The sequence below is a fragment of the Mustela nivalis genome (genome assembly GCF_964662115.1).
Source record: "Mustela nivalis genome assembly, chromosome: 3".
Classification (NCBI taxonomy): Eukaryota; Metazoa; Chordata; class Mammalia; order Carnivora; family Mustelidae; genus Mustela; species Mustela nivalis.
The window spans coordinates 131,510,502-131,532,854 of NC_139022.1; the positions used below are offsets into that span (position 1 = coordinate 131,510,502).

The window sequence follows — 22,353 nt, forward strand, 5'->3', positions numbered from 1 at the left end:
TCTTAACAACTTGAGTAGAAGTGTTCCAGGCACTGTTCTAAATGAAAAGTACAGCCATTACGTGTTTCATATTTAACAAACTGAACAGTTTTAATACAATGTCATTTAACAAGGTTGATAAGAATTGTCCCTCTTTTATAATTAAGGAAATGGGACTTCAGAGAGGTTAAGTAATCTGCTCAGGGGCACACAGCTGGTAACAGGTCTTCTGACTAAATCTCATGTTTCTTCCCCTACATCACAACTGCTTTTAAATTGGGACCTACAGGAGGCAAGGTGTCAAAGATCAGTAAATACAAAACCCATAGGCACAGATACAAGCACAGATAAGTCAAGTCTTGGGTGTTATACTCATCAACAATAGCATGTAGGTCTCTTCTTCCTTGAAACTTTCTATCAATTTTCCTAAATCCATTCCTCCACCTCCAGTTCAGAGAACTGAATTTCCTAATCTCCATTTCCAAATGTTATTGCTTGTTTAATGAAATATTTGATGGCACTCTCCCTGGATTATGACCAGCTGCAGGAAGGCAAATTGTGAATCATAATATGCAAAAGTAACTTAGAAACTTAAGATGTCTTCAACATGTCCATTGGAAGAGAACACCAGAAAAATCATTTATACTTATGCTCTTATGTGTTTGTTTGTTTTTAAATATTTTATTTGACAGAGAGAAACTAGGCAGAGAGGCAGGCAGAGTAAAGAGGAGGAAGCAGGCTCCCTGCGGAGCAGAGAGCCCAATGTGGGGCTCCATCCCAGGACCCTGGGATCATGACCTGAGCCGAAGGCAGATGCTTTAACCCACTGAGCCACCCATGCCCCCCCCCAAACCTGATTCTCTTATGTTTTATCTGCTCTACTGAAATTTACATAAGGGGTTAATTTAGGGCAATGTATTGTTAGAGATAACTTTCCCTAGCAAATGTTATGATTCTCAATAAAGAGCCAAAGAAGCCTTTTGAGCCAAACTAAAGTATGGTTTAAATATTACTTCTCTGTGAAAGTGGAAATAAAAATGAAAATCTCTAAGAGCTGAGAGTACAAAGAGCACTTACACAGTTTATTGGAGGTGGGGGGGGGGGGTGTTGGAGATCACTTGAGCTCTGTCTGGGTGAGCCTGGACAAGTCATTTCACCTCTAGACCAGTATTCTCAAAGTGTGGCCTCAGATCAATCAACAGCATAACCCTACACGGTAACTTGATAAAATTACAGTTGGGGTTGGAGAGAAAGGACCTAGCAATTTGTGTTTTAACAATCCCTGCCCCAGCCTCCCCCTCCCCCACATCTCGAGACATACTAAAAGTTTGAGAGCCAGTGCTCTAGACTTCAATTTTCTCAGCAAAAAAAAAAAAAAAGAAAAAGAAAGAAAATCTGCCAGATGGCGTGGGCTCTGCATGCTTAGTAAAGTAGTATACAAATGTTATACATTGTACACCTACACCGCTAGTGGGAATTCCAAGTTGGCAACTGCCCTACAGGACCAAGCATAAAAAAAACAAACCCCACCCAAATTTTAAATGCACAGTCCTTAGAACTGCTTTTGAATCTCCTTTCTTCAATATTCAGATCATTCACAACAAAACACACAAAGCAAATCCCTGAGTCCTTTTATGTTTTCACATTTGACCTTCTTACTCACACAATTCGAATATTTTGTATCATTCTAGACCCTATCAGATTTATAAACGGAAAACCGATTGGGGGAGGGGATGGGAGTGGTTGGCAATTAAACCCACACAAGTAAGCATCTCATCTTTCCGGTGAACCTCGAGTCCAGGGCAGCTGCTTGGATTAGTTCTTCTGCCTACCATACTGTACCGACTTGCCTCGTCCATGCCAAAACTCCTGCCTCGAAGTGAGGCGACTGATAGTTACTTCACAAGAAGAGTTGCTAAGGCGCGAGGTACCACCCGTGACAGCACTTCGCAAACTCTGCAGACGAACGGTGGCGGGGACGGAGGAACGACAGCATGCTCCACAACCTATCTCCCTTGGTTTTCGCAATCCTCATCTCATGACTGCTGTCCGCATGAGACACGTTAGAAAACTGAGAAAGGACACAACTTGTCCCAGACCACAAGACTAAAAACGTACAGCAAAGGCGAAAATTTGAAAGTAACAGCAGCCAAAGTTAACAGCTGGGGGACTGAGAGGGTAGGTTCTCCACAAGCCTACGGCACGCCGGCCGCCCGCCGCGAGGTAGCGCAGAGACGACAGCTGTGGGGAGTGGGTGGTCTCGGACAGCATACACGCAGGGGAGAGGCTCAAAACCCCCGAGGCCGGTGAGGGCGAGGACGACGGACGCACAAACCCCAGAGGGAGGGAGGAATGACGTTAGGGGATGCAAGACCCACTCGGGATCGAGAAGCCCACGACAGAAGCGAGAAGGCCGGATGGGCGGGCGGAGGCCCCTGCGACGAGCTGGCCGGGGCCGGACGCCTGGGCCGCAGACTGGGTCGGACGCGGCCCAGGGCGCCCAGGAGCAGCCTCCAGCCCGCCGCGGCCCGCCGCAGCGGTGGCCGCGGCGCGCGAACAGCGGTACTGCGCTGCGGTCCCCCGGCCCCAACGGCCTCTCCATGGGCAGCACCCCGGGGTGTCCTGCGTCCCCTCACCTGGAGCGCGGCGGAACCGGCAGCAGCGGACGCAGGAACCGGCCGCAGCGGAACCGAGGGCGACCGGAAGTGAAAAACGGGGCCCGGAACCGGCTCACGAACCGGAAGTTCAGGTTGGAAACGGAAACGCGCTGGAGACCGCGCGGCTCTTTCCCGCGTTGGTCTTTGGTGGGGGTAATCCTAGAGCGCCGCTGCCAGGGATCTCCTCACCGGGCGAGGGAGCCAGGCCTTTCCGAGACTTTTAACCACGCTGCAGATAGCTAGGGCCCCGGCCGGCTGCCGGACCGCCCCTGTTTGGCGCATGCGCCCGGTAAGGGGCGCCGAGCTGGGCGGGTGCTTCAGGTGTATGACGTCTCTGGTATTGTTTCGCCGAAAGTCGGAGGTGGGTCCGTGGCGGTACCCTGGCTTCTCAGGTGTGCGGAGACCTTCGTAGGACTCGTGTGGCTTTGTGCTGTTCCGGATGAGGGATGAAAGGTGACTTTTAAGACTGAAAACTTCACACACACACACACACACACACACCCCACCGCCACCCTCCCTCCCGCCCCCGCGCGCCGGCACCGGAGCCTCCAACATGAGTAATTTTAGGAGCTTCGACTTCTACCCATTTTAAACAAAGCAAGGGTAAACTGAGGACCTGCGGGGAAAGGGAAGGGGCCCACCTAAGTCACTCAGAAAACCAAAGACGCAAATCTCAATACGGCAGCTGCCTTCGAGATCACTAAAGTATTGTATCGAATTTTATCTCCGCTTGCCCATCCTCGCCCCACCTCTGAATTTGAGGAAGCCAATTACAAACCCTGACCAAAGAATTGTAGACTTTAGTGGAAATTCAGAGCAGTCCCCGTCTGATTCGGACAGCAAGCTTTCAACGTGTATCACTTTGCCTTTCGGCAGAAGAAGAAAAAAAATCATGGCAGCTAGATTGTTCTATATGGCACCAGACAAGACTTCGATTTTGAAAAGGAAGAGGAAATGCGAACATAGTATTGGCTTCAGATATGCACCTGTCTTTGAGTTACGTATATTTTTCCTTCTCCTGACAGTGATGTAACTGATTCATGTTTCCCTTTTGGCTGTGATGGAAGGGAAGCAAAGAGCCAAGTTTTTGTGTCCTAACAGTTTTTTAGTTAAGACAAACACTATTTTATGTTCTCCTTACCTCTGTCCGTTGGTAACTTTTATTGCATGAGTAGTGCATGAGAAGCTGCTCATTTTTTAAAATGAAACATTTTCAGTGAAAATAAAAAAGCACCTTCTCCTTAAAAGGGGCGGGGGGTAATGTCTGAGTGGTTTGGTTGATTAAGCATCCCAGTCTTGATTTCAGTTTAGGTCATGATCTCAGGGTGCTGAGATAGAGCCCCCCACGCCACCCAACCCTCTTGGCTCTATGTTGGTCTTGGAGAGCATGCTTAAGATTCTATCCTTCCTCTCCCCCTCCACCTTGGCTCCCAAGTAACCCACACAGATACAGATACACACACACACACACACTCACTCTCTCAAAAAAAAAAAAAAAAAAAAAGGAAAAACCCCAAATTAAAAGAATTTGTAGAAAAATCACACTTTAACAGTCCAGTGAAAAGATTGTCAAAAAACAAGGGACTGAACTTCAGAATTAATTGTAGTTTTCTTTCAACCCAGTTTGTTCCTTGTTCATGTGCTAACCAGCTGCTTGGCCACATTATATTTTTTAATCTTACTAGAGAACCTTGGTTTTGTTAATCATAAATGTCAACTAAGACCATTTAAATTTTAAATTAAGCAAAAGAATACATAAAAAATTCTTTTTAATTATAAAATAGCCATTGTGCAAAGAATCTGATAAGTTTGATGTTACTCAAGTGTAATTTAATGATTGCAAGTGTTGAACAATGATATTTCTTAGAGAATAATGGTAGCAGCCTATTTTGGACAAATCATCCATTTAACAGATGATTTGTCCCTATCTCTGTTTTTCCAAGTCCATTTCTGCTTATCTAAACATTCATGAAATAAAAAATTATCTTAAGAATAAAAGAGCTGGAATATTACAAAGAAAGAAAACAAATGTTGGTGCAGATGGGGAGAAATGGGAGCCCTCTTACACTGTTGGTGGGAATACAATCTGGTGCAGCCACTGTGGAAAACAGTATGGAGGTTCCTCAAGAAGTTAAAAATAGAGCTACCCTATCGCCCATTCTACTACTAGGTATTTACCCCAAAGATAGAATTGTAATGATCCAAAGGGGCACGTGCACCCCAATGTTTATTACAGCAATGTCCACAAGAGCCAGACTATGCAAAGACCCGAGATGTCCATCGACAGATGAATGGATAAAGAAGATGTGTTATATACACACACACACGCACACACACACACAATGAAATATTATTCAGCCATCAGACAGGATGAATACTTAAAATTTACATTGATGAGGATGGAACTGGAGGGTATGATGCTGAGGGAAATAAGTCCCTCAGAGAAAGACAATTACATCGTTTCACTCGTATGTGGAATATAAGAAACAGCACAGAGGATCATGGGGAAAAGGAGGGGGAAATGGGAAGTCATCAGAGAGGGAGACAAACCACAGAGAGTTAACTATAGGAAACAAACTGAGAGCTGCTGGAGTGGAGGTGGGTAGGGGGTTGGGTAATTGGGTGATGGGCATTAAGGAGGGCATGTGATGTGATTAGCACTGGGTGTTACATGCAACTGATGAATTCTTGAACTCTACATCTGAAACTAGTGGTGTAATATATGTTGGCTAGTTGAATTAAAAAAAAAAAAAGGAGCTGGACTCCTGGTAACTAGTAATAAATACAAAATGAACTTTAAAAAAAAGGTGCTCAGAGCAACTCACAAGTGTCGTTAGGAAGAGAATAATTAAATTTCTGCCTCCTGTTGCTCACTAGATCTTTCCTTCTAATGTGTGGAGAGTAATATACTTGTGCCTCACTCATAATTCTTTGCAACAACTAAAGATGCCTAGGAATTCTTCCCTAGGTTTCACTAAGTTGTTAGTTCTAAGAGACTAGAGGCAATATGGAACTGATTTCATAAAGCCAGATGATAAACTGCTGACATCACTTTGATCATGTTTGGATTAGAAGGCTAAAGGACTTTCCCTGCACACAAACCAGAAATCCACCACCACCTTACTTTTATCCCCACGTTCCCCTAACCCATTTATTTCCTTACCCTTTTCTCAGGATATTTTCACTCTCCTCCCTATTGAAAAACTATCCTTTCTTCCTCCTTCCCTTTCTTCTCTCTCTCTCTTTTCTTTTTTTCTTCCTTCCTTTCTTATTTAGTTACTATAGCGCTTAGTTTCTCCTGATACCTGTTCCCTTGCCTTTTCTCTGACTGCAGTCAGTGTGCTGAAGATGATTAGAATCTGCCCCATAGGGCACACTCTACAGGCTCTTAATTCAGCCTGGCAAGTTTACTATCTTTCTCTATTTAGCTTGCTTTCCCAAATGACAACTTAAAACCACAACTCTCTTTAAACCTCAGATCTTCCAGTTTACATCCTTGTTCTTGGCAGATGACCTTGTCTTATATTTTTTTTATAAGAAAGTAGAAGGTCTCTGGGCACCTGGGTGGCTCAGTCAGTTAAATGTCTGACTCTTGATTTCGGTTCAGGTCATGATCTCAAGGTCATGGGATTGAGCCCCATGTCAGACTGCACTCAGCAGGGAGTCTGCTTGAGGTTCTCTCCTTCTCCCTCTTCCCCTTCCCGCTCAAGAAAAAAGAGAGAGAGAGAGAGAGAGAGAGAGAGAGAGAGAGAAAGAGAGAAAGAAAGAAAGAAAGAAAGAAAGAAAGAAAGAAAGAAAATAGAAGATTTCAAAGAGGAATTGCCTTAACTTCAGACCTCTGAATCTATGAACTAAGTTACATCCTGCACCTGTCTTTGCTTATTTTGCTTCTGTTTTTATATGGCAATTTCCTTCTACCTGAAACCAGCCCTTATACTTGTGCTCTGGCTCCTTACTTGTCAGCCTTCTTTAAATCTGGCACCTGTATTTTTAATCTTTCTACTGGTTCATTTCCATCAATGATAAGCATGTGATGGTATCTTGCCGTCAAGATATCTTTCCTTTCACAGTTGGACATTTCAAAACATTGTTTACCTTTGTCTAAACTTGACACCATTTGTAATTCCATGTTTATTTCAGAAGATTATTTTTAGTGGCAGTCTCTCACTGTACTGTAAGCTTTGTGAGGAACCAGACCATGTCTGATTAATTCACCATTATATTCCCAGAGTCTAGCATGATGTGGGTTAAAGCAATGGATGAATGTTCATGAATAGAATGTCAAGTAATGAGAGCTTGTTATATATGATGCATATAATAATGCATATCCATGAATGATTATAATATGTATATGGCTCCTGATGCACAGGAGTTCTGAAAGTTCTGAAATATACACCAAAATATTAACAGTTCATGGCACCGTAGGATACATTCAGTATTCATTAGTGAGTGAATTGAAATTATCTCTTGATGGTATCAGAGAAAGTGTTTTTTCATCTTGTTTATGTTTTGCTATATTTGGATTTTCTACAATAATTTCGCATTCTTTTTCTTTTTAATATAAAAAAATTCATGAAGGCATTTTTAAAAAATTCAAATAATACAGATATATCCTTAACACATAATTTTTATGCCTATCCTTGCAAATCTTTTTTATACTTTAGATGTATGTACATTTGTATATACAGTTTGTATATACTTTTTAAAAATAATTATAGACCTATAGGAGGTTGCAAAGAGAGAGATCATGTGCACCCTTCACCGTTTTTTTTTTCTAATTATTATTTCTCTCATAGACTTAGTATCAAAACTTGGACATTGGTACAATAGTATATGCTTATAATTCTATATCATATGTTATCAGACATAGATTTACAAAGCCACTACAATCAACATACAGAACTCTTCCATCACTACAAAGATACCCTTGTGCTACCCATTTATACCAACCCCCACCCCCATTCCTCTTACCATTTCTAACCCTTGGTCAATAATCTCTTTCCCATCTTTACGTTTTTGTCATTTCCAGAATATTATGTAACTGGAATCCTACATATATGCCTTTTGAGATTTTTTTTTTTCACTCAGTATAAGACACCTGAGATTATTCAAACTATTGTCTGTAGCAAAAGTCCATTCCCTTTTATGGCTGAGTAGCATTTCCTGGTATGGATTTACCACAGTTTGTCTAATTATTCACCTGTTTGAATTTTTTTTTTTTCAGTTTATGACTTTTATAAACAACATAGACCGTTTGTATGTAATATAATTGATATGTTAAGGCTTCCAATTCATTGTTTAAGTCTGCCAATTGTTTTCTATTTGTTCCTTCTGTTTTTGGTTTTTCTGTTTTCTTTTTCATGTCTTTCTGTTGGTTATTTGCACATGATTTTGCAATTCCACTTTGATTTGTCTGTAGTGCTTTTGAGTATATCTCTTTGTATGATTCTTTCAGTGGTTGCTCTAGGTATTCCATTACATATACCTAACTTAGCACAGTTTACTGGTGATGGTGTTTTACTAGTTTGAGTCAAGTATAAAAACCTTAACTCCGGGGCACCTGGATGGCTCAGTTGGTTAAGCATCTGCCTTTGACTCAGGTCATGATCCCAGAGTCCTAGGATCTGTCCTGGGATTGGTCCTGGGATGGGGCCTGCATTGGGCTTCCTGCTCATGAGGAGCCTGCTACTCCCTCTCCCTCTGTCACTCCCGCTGCCGTGCTCTCTCCTTCTCTCCTTTTCTCTTTGAAATAAATATATAAAATCTTAAAAGAAAAAAAAAACCTTAACTCTATTTATGTTTCTTTACTCTCTATGGTTTATAATTGTCTTAAACATTTCTTCTACATACATTGAAAGCCGTATCAAACAATATTACAATGTTGGCTTCAATCATCGATTATAATTTAGAAAATTTGAGAAGAAAAGTCTATTTTAGTTACCCATATTTTCACTCCTTCCATTGTTCTTTCTGCCTAATGTCTCAAGTTCCTTCTATCATTCCCTTGTTGTTTAGAGAACTTCTTTTAGCCATTCTGTTAGGATAGGTCTGCTGGTGAAAAAATGCCTTGAGACTTTCTTCATTTGAGAGTGTTTTGACTTTCCCTTTATTACTAAAGGATAATTTCACTGGATTTAGAATCTGGGTTGATATTTCTTTTGGCACTTGAAAAATGTGCCACTCTCTTCTGGCCTCCAAAGTTTCAGAAGAGAAATCTCATGTGAACTGTTCTTTCCTAGTCTTTGTAAGCTGTTGTTTCTTTCTTACTGCTTCAGGGTTATTATTGCTATTATTATTTTTGTCTTTAGTTTTCAGAAGTTTGACTAAGATGTGTCTTGATGGAGATGTATTTAGATTTATTGTTTGAAGTTTACTTAGCTTCTTTAATCTTGGCTTATGTCTTTTTCTAAATTTGGGAAGTTTTTCTGAAATTATTTAAATCCCTTTTCACGCCCACCCTCTTTCTCCTCTCCTTCTAGGACTCTACTGGAACAAATATTAGATCTTTGAGAGTAGCCCACAGGGGCCCAGAACTACTCTACTTTCTTTATTGTTCAGATTGGGTCATTTCTATTCTCTGTGTTCAGGTTCAGTGATTCTTCTATAATCTGCCATTCTTCTGTTGAGCCCATCCACTAATTGTTTTAAAATTTCATTTTAGGATATTGTAATTTTTCAGTTCTAAAATTTCCATTTGCTGCCTCTTTATATCTTCCATTTCTTTGCTGAAACTTTTTTGTTTGTTTCAAGCATGTTCCTAATTATTTATTGAAACATTTTTATGCTGGCTTTTTTATTTTTAAAGATTTTATTTATTTATTTGACGGACAGAGATCACAAGTAGACAGAGAGGCTGGCAGAGACAGAGAGAGGAAGAAGCAGGCTCCCCACTGAGCAGAGAACCCCATGCAGGGCTTGATCCTGGGACCCTGGGATCATGACCTGAGCCGAAGAGGCTTTAGCCCACTGAGCCACCATATGCTGAACCTCCCAGATGCCCCATATGCTGGCTGTTTTAAAATCCTTTTCATATAATTAATTCCAGCATCTCTCTTATCTCTGCTGACATCTGTTGATTGTCTTTCTCATTCAAATTGAGATTTTCCTGGTTGTTGGTATGACGAGTACCTTTCTGCTGTAGACGGAATATTTTGGATATTATGTTATGATACTCTGGATCTTATTTAAATCTTCTGTTTAAATAGGCCTTCTCTGATACCACAGAGTGAAGTTAGAGAGATGCCACTTTATAACTTCCTGTTTGGGGTACAAACTCATATCGCTGCTAGGCCTTCTTTGTTACCCCCAAATGAGTAGGAAAGGGCACCTCATTACTGTTGTGTAGGAGTGGGAGTTCAGGTTCTCCACCAGGCTTCCACTGACGCCACCTGCCTAGTTGGGAGATTGAAGGATGCCTCATCATTACTCCCTACACAGCTTCCACTGACATTATGGGTAGTGTGGGGGAGGACCTCATTACCACTGGAAGATGGTAAAAGTTCTGGCTTCCCACGCAGCTTTCTCTGACACTATCCTCATAGAGGGGTTGGGATAACATTATAGTATGACATGAGTCAAAGTCTATGTTCCCCCAGGAGCTATTGCTGATAGAGGTGGGGGTGGGACCATGACTTTTTCTGTGATACTTTGTTGGAGTATGGCACTGTGGTGGGGTCTCCACGAACACTCTTGTGTACTCACTGGACTCAATGTATGGTTGTATTCACTGATGACATTTTCAGCAAAAGGTTACAAAGCACAATCAACAAAGGGAAAAGTTTTATAGAGTGAACTCGAGCCAAAACCAGGCACAAAATTCTAAGAGTTCTCTCCCAATAGAATTGCCCAGGATGCACTTAATTTTTCCATCAGTGAATTGGGGCAACAAGTATTGAGTATTGTATTCCAGGGAGGTTTTTATTTTTAATTTTTGGGGGGGAAGTTTTTATTTTTTAAGATTTCATTTGTTTATTTTACAGAGACCACAAGCAGGCAGAATGGGCAGGCACAGGGAAAGGAAGAAGCAGGCTCCCTAGGGAGCCTGATACAGAGCTCCATCTCAGTGATACCCTGAGCCGAAGGCAGATGCTTAACTAACTGAACCACCCAGGCACCCCGAGTCTTCCAGGAAATTATTAGAGACTCAGTACCAAAGGGTGTTTAGTATAGTTTTGTTTTGTTTTGTTGCAGTGTCATATATATACCCACTGCCTAGCACCAATCCCAGACCCCCAGAAGGAAAGCAGGTGTACAGCATAAACCATTATCATTTGCATGAATAGTCTAGGCATAGTGAGATATCCATATCATTTGGAGAAAGTTTAGTATCAATGTAGGGAACAGTTTAATCAGTGATGCTTCTAGACTGCCTAAAGGCCAACCTTCAAGCAAGATTTTCTATGGCTCAGGCCTCCCCTGTTAATTTTTTTCTGCATGAGTGGTTATTAAACAAATGTTTTTTTGTTTTTGTTTTTCCTTGTTAGGCTGTGCCTTTCCCGGTCCTTTGTCTAGAGAGAGCAGACTTTTGGGAGCATTTTTTGTCGGAGCCTGCTGACATTTCTAGGATGCCTGCATCTATAGCACCCAGTCTGAGGAATATGAAGCAAAAGGAAAACCTAGGGAACTCACTGCCATGTCTTTTGAGGTAACTAGCCAGTCTGCTTTGTCTCTATCTTTCAGAGTCTTCATGTTTTTGTTTCCTAATACCATCCAGAGCTTTTAGTTGTATCTAAGAGAAGGAATGGGGAGAAGAGCAACAACTCCATCTTGTCTGTGACCTGCAAGTCTCTGTATTACTTTTATAATTAAGAAAAAAGAGATTTTAAAATTTTTCATTGAAAACAAAATGTGTATATGACATAGATTTAATTTTTTTATAGAATTAAGAACACTTAACATGAGATCTCTCCTCTTAAAAAAATTTCAAGTGTACTTTATAGTACTGTTACCTATAGGCATAAAGTTGTATGGTTGATCTCTAGAACTTAATTTTAAACCTAAAATTGATAGGCTTAATTTAATATGGGGTCTAAAAATTACCAGCTCTAGGAAAAAAGTCATGATTTGATTCTACTTATGCTAATAGTAAAGTTTATTTTTCCCAATTATGAAAATCATACATATTCATCATAGAAAGTTGATTTTATTTTTCTTCATTTAGTAAATGGAATGAGACTTTTAAAGTCAGGGTGACAGATGATCCAGATTCATTTAACTTTGCCATCATCTTATAAGGAAAATATTAAGAGGAGTTGAAGTAGGGACGCCTGGGTGGCTCAGTTGGTTAAGCAGCTGCCTTCAGCTCAGGTCATGATCCCAGCGTCCTGGGATCGAGTCCCACATCAGGCTCCTTGCTCCTCAGGGAGCCTGCTTCTCCCTCTGACTCTGCCTTCCACTCTGTCTGCCTGTGCTCGCTCTCGCTCGCTCTCTCTCTGACAAATAAATAAATAAAATCTTTAAAAAAAAAAAAAAAAAGAGGAGTTGAAGTATAAAAGTTGAAGTATAAAAACTTAAACACAGCCCCATATTTGACTCTGCAGACAGTTTCCTATACCAAGTGTTAATAGCAAAACCTGTGCTTCTTGTTTATATCCAAAGTTCATGCATAGGAGATAATACCTTTTCAACCATGGGAGAAATAATTATGAATGTCCCTATCCACCAATTATAGACTAATGAACTATTTCTGAAATGAAAATTTTAGTATGATATATTGCTAACTAATCAACATTCAACTTGAAATCTTAAACAAGAACTAAACAAGAACATCAAATTGTCATTATGTTGTAGCATATCACATTATGAGGCAATTTCATTTATTTGTTTTTTATATCCATGGTGACTCATAAGCGGATAAATTAATATCTCCCATTCTTCAAGATATATTAATGAAATGTCTAGACTGTTACAATCTAAACATTTACAGCATGACAAAGCAAGTTTTGATCACCAATAAGCTATCTGTAATGAATAGGCTACCATTATTTTATTCATTATAGTTCTAATTGTCAAGAAACATTTCTTTAGCAATGTGTTTATGTCCAAAGAGCATTCGACAGGGTTATAGAAGCATCCTTGCCTAAAATTATCCTCCTGACCTTGAGGTAGTCAATTTCCCCTGACCTCAATCCCTGTTTATAAAAATGAGTTTATTGAATAACCAAAAGATTTTTTAAAATTCTGTATTTCAGAATCTCTAGGGTTTAATTCAATAGTTCCCAAACAACAAGTTATAGACCTCTACTAGATTTTAGCATAGTTTCCATCAGTCTTCCACTTACAAAATGAGAAAAAAAAAAAGATCATGTAGTGCATTGGTCATAAAGCCAAATGGAAAAACCATGTTCTTTCTTTTTACTGATAACTATTATTACCTCTCTCATCCATATTTATCTTTCCTGGAATTTCCAGAACTTCATTACTCATTTTGAAATAAACTTCATAGAGAATCTATATTTACTATTTAGAATTTCATTGGTAATGTAAAAGTAGTACATTTTTTGATGCTGTATATTACTTCAAATGATTTGTTTTTAAATTTTGTTTTAAATTTTTAAATAATAGAAACTTAATCAGCTAGCTTGGGCTAAAAAGATGGGGCTGGAGAGAGAAGAGAGGTGTCAGGAGGGCACAGTACCCGGCATAGGGAATTCATTGAATGTTGTTGAACCAAGAGCCAGGGCAAGTTTAAGGTCCTTAACAATAAATCTATATAACACCTGATTTAACCCTAGAGTACCACTACTAATATCACTCTGAGTCCCAGTCTCTCTGTCACTCAGCTCCAAATCCCTAAATCCTGAGATAAGATCTTAGTAGCCTAACTTAGATCACACTGTCTCTGAACTGATAACCTCCTCAAAGTGCATCCGGTTCTGACTGAGCCTGCCCCTGATTACTGGGGAGGGTTCTTGGGGAAGAGGCTTCTCTGCAGGCCAAACAGCCATTCCTGAAGTGGCCTCTACACTGACAGTTAATGGGGTCAGTTCTCTTCCTGACCATTCTCAATATTATTCTTTTTCTCTTCTTAGCATTCTAGCTAAGTCAGTATTCATTTTTCCATTCTCTCGTTTAATGATAGTTACAATTTATCGATAAGCAAATCATTCATTTTCTTTCTCTCCATCCATATCGCAGCTTTTGGGATTTACATTAATTTTAAATTTGCCACCTGCAAATGTATTTTATGCTGTCACTTACTAGCATTTATAAGAATTATTGAACCATTCCAAATTAATTCATGGTTCTCAAATATTAAAATGTTTCATATTTTAAATTAATGTGAGTCTCTCCATTAACTTTTCCTTAGAACTGTGCCCTCTGAATTTGATTACATTTTAATCACTTCAATTTTGACATGAGTCACGATTACTATTCTCTTTTTGGTATAGTGAATCTGACCTGTAGTTTTTTTCTCTTCATTACTTTCCCATAATAACATTTCTAACAATGATAGATCTAATAATGATATTCCTGCAAGCACCATATTTGTGTTATTTCATTTAATTCTCACAGCAGCATTATGGATTCAGATTAAATTTTTTTTGTCCCAAAACAAAAAAAGGTGGCAAACTATGTTCTGTATTTGGCTATGGTTTGAGAAAATCATTGGCAGCAGTCTGTTTAAAACTAGAATCAGTTGCTTGGTACTCTGCTTCTGACCTTGGTTCAATTCAGTTTCTACTGGGGAATGCAACCATAGGACTCCATTTAACATCCACAGATATCTCATTGGCATTGCTTTTTACATGTATTGATTTTTATTTACAATCAGCTGTTAGCACATCTGATGTTCGATACCATTCCTTCCAGATTTCTTTCATAAAGAACTAATATGGACATGGTACTTTTATGACCATATTACTGGGAAGTTTAAGTTAAACAATTGAAATACTATCTTCAGACTATCTAGACACAGAAAAAATGACATTCACTTTTAAATAAAAGTATAAACACTATTTTAAAAATTACAGTTCTATTGAGCTTCCATTTGCACAGTTGTGTAATCACATAATGACAGCAGAAAAAATAAAGAAGGGAAAATTGAAAAATACTTTAGGAGACAAAATTATTGTGTTTTTCTGAGTCAGTAGAAGAGGCTTGTTGAGTAGCAACATCAAAAATACTATACTTTATGTAGAAATTGAATAAAATGCAAGCAATTTACTAATGAAATTCCCATTTATGTATTGCATATTTGTGAAACACTGTCCTAAGAATTGTAAGTCTATCATGTTTCCACTTGAGCACTTGTGTATCACTTAACTAATGGTAATAAAGCTAAAAGAGAAAATACTCAAAATTATTGTATAAGGTAAAATTCTTGCTGTGTTCCTGGATTATTTTAGTGGACTTGTCAACAACAACAACAAAAATAGTGTAATAACCATACTTACAAACAGAATAAAATGGAAGCAATTTCCTTTTTAGATTCATGCTTACATAATCTACAATGGTAATACAGTATCTTAAGATTGGCAATTCTCTCCATCTTCCACTTGAAGGCTGGAATGATCACTTAATAGCAGTGAAACTAAGAGAAAATATAAAAATTACTTTAGGAGAAATCAAAAGTGCATTTTTCCTATGATTCTGATTTTCAGAAATATTAGAAAGCTAGATAAATTATGATTTCTGTTTTCATGTAGTGTTGGCAAAAAAAAAAAAACAAACCCAAAAAACAAAAAACCCAAATCCAGCACTTGTTTAGAGGTGTTTCTTGTTGCCAGTGGAAAATGTACTAGGCTATGACTATCCCTCTGTGGAAAGGATTCTTGGGGAGGCCCAAATTGGATTTCCAGAAAAAATGACCATGAACAGGAGGTCTCTTGTCAGGAACCGTTAACTGGGACCCACCTGTGATTCCTGACCTCTGATAGGCGGATGACTTAGAAACTGGGTCAACTGCCTTCCATTCAGGTGAGAGGATTGAATTTGGCATATTTAAATGGCCAAAATCATATATGTTATCTTTCTATTGGCCTGTATTTCTGAAAATTTTATATTTCTTAGAGTTGTCCAAGGAAGATCTTGAGCATGAGGCCAGCATGAGGAGCACCAAGACAAGTTTTCTGTCTTGCTGTTATGTTCTGTCTTGCTGTCTTGCTGAAATGTGTCAGGATGGAGCTGACCTGATTTGAGGAATGTGATCCTCACAGGCACAAGATTCTGGATCTTTGAGCCATCATAATTTAAGGACATCCTTCCTCATACCAGGGAATTCCAGCACCTCTTTGAACCTCTTCGAAGTTCTCTTTTGGAACCTCAGGGACATAAAGATACTTTTCGCAAAGTTGAGATTTAAATTCTTCCTAAATCATTATTGCTCTGAAGTATGGATTTTATTTTCTTACTGAATTTTTTTTTAGCTAACAGGTACCTCACCAAATATCATGAGCCTTTTTTCTCATGATAATTGATAGTCAAAGACTCAATGATTCCTTCTGGTTTTCTAAAAGGATTTGACTTATATTTTGTAGATGTCCACCTCTTCGCATGCATAAAGGATATTCTCCTCTGCTTTGGACAGATTGTTTTCTTCCTTTCCAAAGTAAATCACTTTAGGTGGAGTGCTCCATAGTCATTTTACTTTATTGATACAGTTTAGAAATTACTAAGTTTCTGCTGAAGCTCTGGAATCTCATTTTTCTTTCTTTCTTTTTTTTTTTTAAGATTTTATATATTAATTTGTTAGAGAGAGAGAGAGAGAGAGGCAGGTAGAGGGAGAAGCAGGGAGCCTAACACAGGACTTGATCCTAGTACCCTGGGACTGTGACCTGAGCCAAAGGCCGATGCTTAACCAGCTGAGCGACCCAGGTGCCCTCCAAAACTGGATGTTCTGACTGCAGTGAAGCTTGTGAGTTTTTGCTGACTATTTAATATGATCTCTAAGTACACTTACAATTTTTACTTTTCTTTGGATAATTTAATGTATATTTTGTTGCTTTTTTTTCTTTAAGTCTTTAAAGTCACATTTACTTTAGCCACATAAATCCAGTTTATTCAAAACTCCAGTTGGCCAACATAAATAAATCTTCATGACCTTAGATTAGGCAGTGGTTTCTTAAATATGATACCAAAAGTGCAACCAACTAAAGGAAATATTGGTAAGTTTCATTTCACCAAAAGTAAAAACCTTAATCAAGGACAGTATCAAGAAAGTGAAAAGACAATCTACAAAATGGGAGAAAGTATTTGCAAATCCTTTAAATCCTATATCTCATAACAGTTTAGTATCCAGAATATACAAAGAGCTCTTACAACTCTTACAACTCTTACAACACAGCATAAAGACAAACAACTCAATTACAAATGATCAAAGGAGCTAAATATTTCTTCAAAGAAGACATATAGATTACCAATAAACTTTAAAAAAATGCTCAACATCATTAGTTGTTAGGGAAATGCAAATTATACTTCACGCCCATTATGATGGCTATTAAAAAAAAAAGATAGAGGCGCCTGGGTGGCTCAGTGGGTTAAAGCCTCTGCCTTCGGCTTAGGTCATGATCTCAGGGTCCTTGGATTGAGCCCTGAGTCGGGCTCTCTGCTCAGCGGGGAGTCTGCTTCCTCCTGTCTCTCTGCTTGCCTCTCTGCCTACTTGTGATCTCTCTCTCTGTCAAATAAATAAATAAAATCTTTAAAAAAAAAAAAAGATTAATGTTGGCAAGGATGGGGAGGAAATGGACCCTTGTAAACTATTGGTCAGAATGAAAAATGGTACAGCTAGGGAAACAATCTGGCACTTCCTAAAAATGCTAAACATAGAGTTACCGTATGATCCAGTGATTACGCTCTTAAGATGTGTACCCAAGAGAATTAAAAACATATTTTGAAACAAAAATGTATATGTGAATGTTCATAGCATTATTCATCATAGTCAAAAAGTGGAAACAACCTAAATGTCCATCAGTGGATGAATGGGTAAATTGTAGTAGATCCATGCATTGGAATAGTATTTGGTCATAAAAAGAAATGGGACTGATACATAGATAAACCTTGAATGCATTAGGTTAACTAAAAGAGGCCAAATACAAAAGGCCACATATTGTACGATTCCATTTATATGAAATGTCCAGAGTAGGCAAATCCATAGAGATAGAAAGCAGATTAGTAGCTGCCAGGTGGTGGTGGGGGCAAGACTGGGGAAGCAGTCGAGTACTTATTGAGCCTGGGGTTTCTTTTTGAGGTGATGAAAGTGTTCTGAAATTAGAGAGTTGGGATGATTACACACATTGTGAGTTTAGTAAAACATTGTAAATTGTAGTGTTGTAAATTGTAAACTTTAAATTGGTGAATTTTGTGTGAATTTTACCTCAGTTAAAAAAATTTGTTAATATCCTATGAACTCTTCATTGTCTGATGCATTCATTATATCCAGTTCCAAGATCTTATTCATGTTCTTTTTTCTAAGAACAGCAACCCTGTCTCCCATCTTTTGCAAGTTTTTTTTTTTTAAGTTCATTCACTCTTTCTTTCCATCCTTTAGCTTCTTAGGGAAGCAGACTTATGCTTTGCTGCAGGTATGCATTTTCATCCAAATCATGCTTTATTGCCACTTTGAGTTGTTCATTAGCTGTTGTATTTTTAATATTGTTTTGGTTGCAGCTACTTGAAACTGGATTCGTTCTGATGCATTTTTTTTTTTTTTAAAGTAGGCTCCATGTCCAGTGTGGAGCTCAACGCAGGGGAGTAGGGGGACCGGGGGTGATGGGGAGGGCATTGAGCTCACCACCCTGGGATCAAGATCTGAGTTGAGATCAAGAGTCAGATTCTTAACCAATTGAGCCTTCCAGGTACCTTGTTCTGGTGCATTTTTAAAAGATTAAGTCTCTCTTATAATATCAACCATCCACTTAGCTTGTTCCAAATGCTTCGATAATCTCTTCAAAGTCTCTCTTTTAGCCCCAAGTAAAGAGTTGGATATTTCCAGGTATTAATTAGTGGCCACCAGTTTTTGTATTGATGATCTTGTTGTCAAGCTGGGTTTACAGTAAAAAAAGATTGAAGACCCCCAAATTCTCTGTGAATAAGGCTAAGCTTCTGAAACTATCGATGTCTTTTCTCCATAAGGGCAGGAACTCTGATGGGCAGTCTTTTGTTTTTATTTGCATAAAACTGTATTTTTAATGGAAATCTGACTATGACTAGAATTACCATTATATCTCACAGTTACTGGTGGAGATCTGTGAGAAGCGTTGTTCTAATTGACTTTCATTCTTCAGCTCTTAGCTCAAATCCCTGTTCCTCATGTAGGCTTTTGTGAACTCAGAGACTAGGTGATTATGAGCTCCAGAGAAACACAATACTTTCCTTCAGAAACTTACCATAGTTCATAATCACATGCCCCATCTCCACTGAGAGATAGCCATCCTCCTGAATTTGGCGTTAAGCATGCCCTTCTTTGCTTTAGAGCATGCCACGTATGTATGTACTTCTAAACTATTATTCAGTTTTGTCTATTCAGCTACATCAGTTAAATCGTGTATGGCATTCTCTGATGACTTTTACTCTTTCAGGGTTCAGCCATTTTATGGCTTGTATTAATTTTCACAGCTGTATAAAAAAATCCATGACATTGATAAATCTCAATTTTATTGTTTATTTTATTGTCCATAGAAATTTAAATCTTTCCAAAGTCTTTGCCTATTGGGAACTATTATGAGCTATTATACATTGGAGTTTCTTATGGTGTCTTTTGTTTTACATGTAGATAGATATTTTAAATTGATACTTAGGGAAAGAATTGCGTGGTATATGATCCGTGCTTATTTGACTTTACCGGGTGATGCCACATTGCTTTCCAAAGTTGTTCCAACCTTTATTTCCATGGAGAGAATATGAGTTCACCCTGTCCTAAAAACCTTGGTAGTGTCCCATTTGTGCCAGTCTAGTGAGTTGAGTGGTTTCTCGTCATGGTTTTAATCTGCATTTCCCTGATTACAGATGGGATTAAGCTTTTTCCCCCCATTATTGACATTTTGATTTCTGCTTCTGTGAAGAATCATTTTGCCTATTTTCTATATGGTGGTTTGTCTTTTCCTTATTGGTTTATCGGAGTTGTAGATTATGGATACTAATATGTTGTGCATTGTATGTGTTGTGAACTAGCTTCTTCCAGTTACGCTTTTCCTTTTTCATTCACTTTATCATGTCTTGTTGAACAGGAGTTCTTAATTCTGAGCATGTTCAGTGTTTTACCTTTTCCATTATGGGTTGCTCTCTTTGTATCTTGTATAAGAAATTTTTCCTTAGCACAGGTCATAAAGATATTCCCTATTTTCTTTTAAAGCTTTTAAATTTACCGTTTATATTTGATCCATGAAAATTAAATTTTGACTATGGTATTAAGTAGGAATCCATTTTTACATGGTCTTGTTTCTCTCTCGTGTAAAACAAGTCTGAAGGTAGGCAATCTAGCAATGCTACTCCAAAGTATATACCCTGGAGAGAGAGAGTACTGGACAGATGGACCAGGAGACATGAACAAGTTCATTGCAACATTATTCATAGGAGCAAAAACAAAACAAAACAAACAAACAAACAAACAAACCCTGGAAGCAACAGAAAGAATTTAGTATTTAATATGGAGAACTAGTTTAGAGCACAGGCAGAGCTGAAAATGAGGTGAGGCATCTCCAAAATCAACAACTGCAGGGAGCTGCAGTCTTCCCTAGGGAAGAAGAAAGACAAAAGGAGAGAGAGTGTCATTAGAGCCTAGGAACCAGGGTATATGGCAGGATATGGAGGTTAGAGGAAGCGCCTCCAGCACCACTGGAGCCTAACTATGCAGTCAGAGTTGCCCCAAAATGCAGGAGCCATGGTAGGGTATGGACAGCAAGAGCTGGACTGTGGTCACTGCCAGAGCTGCTGCCCAAAGCAGAGAGGGAAGGAGAAATACTCTGCCTTCTCCCCCTCGTTCTGCCATCTGTTACCTCTATTGGCCAAACCTAACCAGAAGCTAGTGGGTAAGGCAACCCGAGAAATGTGGGCTATGAAAGTCAGCACCCTGTGATACAGAGGTAAGCAGAGGGACGGGGAATGGATCTGAGCACTAACAGGCCCATAACAGGCACAAGAGACCTCTCACTTCTGGCCCTGATGTATCTTCCTTCTCATTTCTATCACTCCCTGCCCCCTTGTACTATTGTCTCAGTCATATCAGGTTACTCAATGTTTCTAGGCCATTCTGTGCATATTCCCATTCTCTAGCCCTTTGTTCAAACCATTCCCTCAGCTTGGAATGCTTCCTTGTTTCCCTTGAAGTCTTACTCATCCTTCAAATATTAGTTTATGTCCTCATCCTTGAAACCTTTCTTCCCAATCACATTTCTAAGTTTCTCCCCTTTCAAACATTTTTAAAGTATTGGAGTTCCTAGGATTCTGTCTTTGGTCCTCTTTTTATCTCATGTTACTGGGTGACCTTAGTGAGTGATTTCATCCATCCCCATGACTTTCAACTTCCACTAAATAGTGATGATTCACAGATTGTGTCTTTCCTAAACACCAGACCCACATATATAGCTACTGATTAGACATTTCCACTTGCCTTTTTAAATAATGCCTCAGACTCAGTATGTCTAAAACTGAACTACCAAATTTCTTCTCCTTGTATACTTCTACTACATTTTACTCAGTAGCCCATGGCCAATATTTAGAAATCTCCCAGTGCTACTCCTTTCCTTTACCCTTCCCCAACTATAATCAGTCATACCAGGTTCCATCATTGCTACCTCAGTTGCATTTCTCAAAGATGTGCTCTAAAAATTTGGCAATGTGTATTAGTGATCTTAAATATATGTCATGGGTTGAATTTTGTCTTCCTAAAATTCATATGTTGGAGTCCTAACATTTAACACTTAAGAATATCATTTTTTTTAAGATAGGGTTATTGTAAATGAGGTCATACTGGAGTAGGGTGACCTCCTAATACAATATGGCTGGTGTCCTTATAGAAAGGGAAATTTTTGACACAGAAAGGCAAATAGGGAGAATGTCATGTGAAGATAAAGACAGATTGGGACAAAGCAATAGAAGCCAAGGATGGCCAAAGATTCCCAGCAAACCACCAGAAACCAGGATAGAGTCATGGAACAGATTCTTACACACAGCCTGCAGAAGAAATCAACCTTCTGACAGCTTGCTCTTCAATTTCTAGCCTCCAGAACTATGAAACAATAAAATTCTATTGTTTAAGCCTCTTGGCTTGTGACACTCTGTTCCAGCAGCCTAGAAAATGATTATAAATATGTGTACTCTTTGACTAGAATTATCACACCTAGTAATTAATCCTTTGAAAATAATTGCACAAATGAACAAAGGACAGCAATAGTGTTCACAATTGTATAATGGGAAATAAGTGTCTTAACAGTGGGACACCAAGTTCATCAATTATAGTATATTCAAACAGTGGGATGCCATACAGTTTTTAACAGTAAAGTACATATAATGGTTAAGAGAAGAAAATATTCACAATATAATTAAGTTAAAGTGGGCTACAAGAGCTATTATGAGGCTCTTGTGTTTTTGTGTAGCTTAAGTGTATGTGTGTTATAAGTGCATAGGAAAAATTCAAAGTATAGTAGACATATTTGCATCATTTAGTATAGACATTATTTAGAGTAGTAGAATTTCAGGTAATTCACATTTTCATCTTTTTGTTTATCCACCTTCTCTTAAGAGATGTGGTTTAAAAATTACCCAGTGTTTCTAGTTTTCT

General features: G+C 38.8%; 2 protein-coding genes across 8 annotated transcripts in view; one reads left to right on the forward strand and one right to left on the reverse strand.

The window, feature by feature from the left end:
* Positions 1 to 2,746, reverse strand: part of UBLCP1 (ubiquitin like domain containing CTD phosphatase 1) — a 19,469-nt gene extending 16,723 nt beyond the window's left edge. The window contains exon 1 of the mRNA XM_082724991.1: positions 2,616 to 2,746. The gene's annotated coding sequence lies outside the window, so the exon portion shown is untranslated. The remainder of the gene's footprint in view (positions 1 to 2,615) is intronic.
* The window catches only part of LOC309861770 (uncharacterized protein), a 27,624-nt gene continuing 6,853 nt past the window's right edge, over positions 1,583 to 22,353 (forward strand). Inside the window, exons 1-3 of one of the 7 annotated variants that reach the window (XM_082724992.1) lie at positions 1,583 to 2,728; positions 11,120 to 11,280; positions 16,308 to 16,491. In XM_082724992.1, the coding sequence (XP_082581118.1) occupies positions 2,397 to 2,728; positions 11,120 to 11,147 (360 nt within the window). In that variant the 5' untranslated portion in view covers positions 1,583 to 2,396 and the 3' untranslated portion in view covers positions 11,148 to 11,280; positions 16,308 to 16,491. Of the gene's footprint in view, positions 2,729 to 2,836; positions 2,958 to 3,016; positions 3,090 to 3,508; positions 3,633 to 11,119; positions 11,281 to 16,307; positions 16,492 to 22,353 lie in introns of those variants that run through there. The other 6 variants (XR_014310189.1, XR_014310192.1, XR_014310190.1 and 3 more) reach the window with 6 other exon arrangements.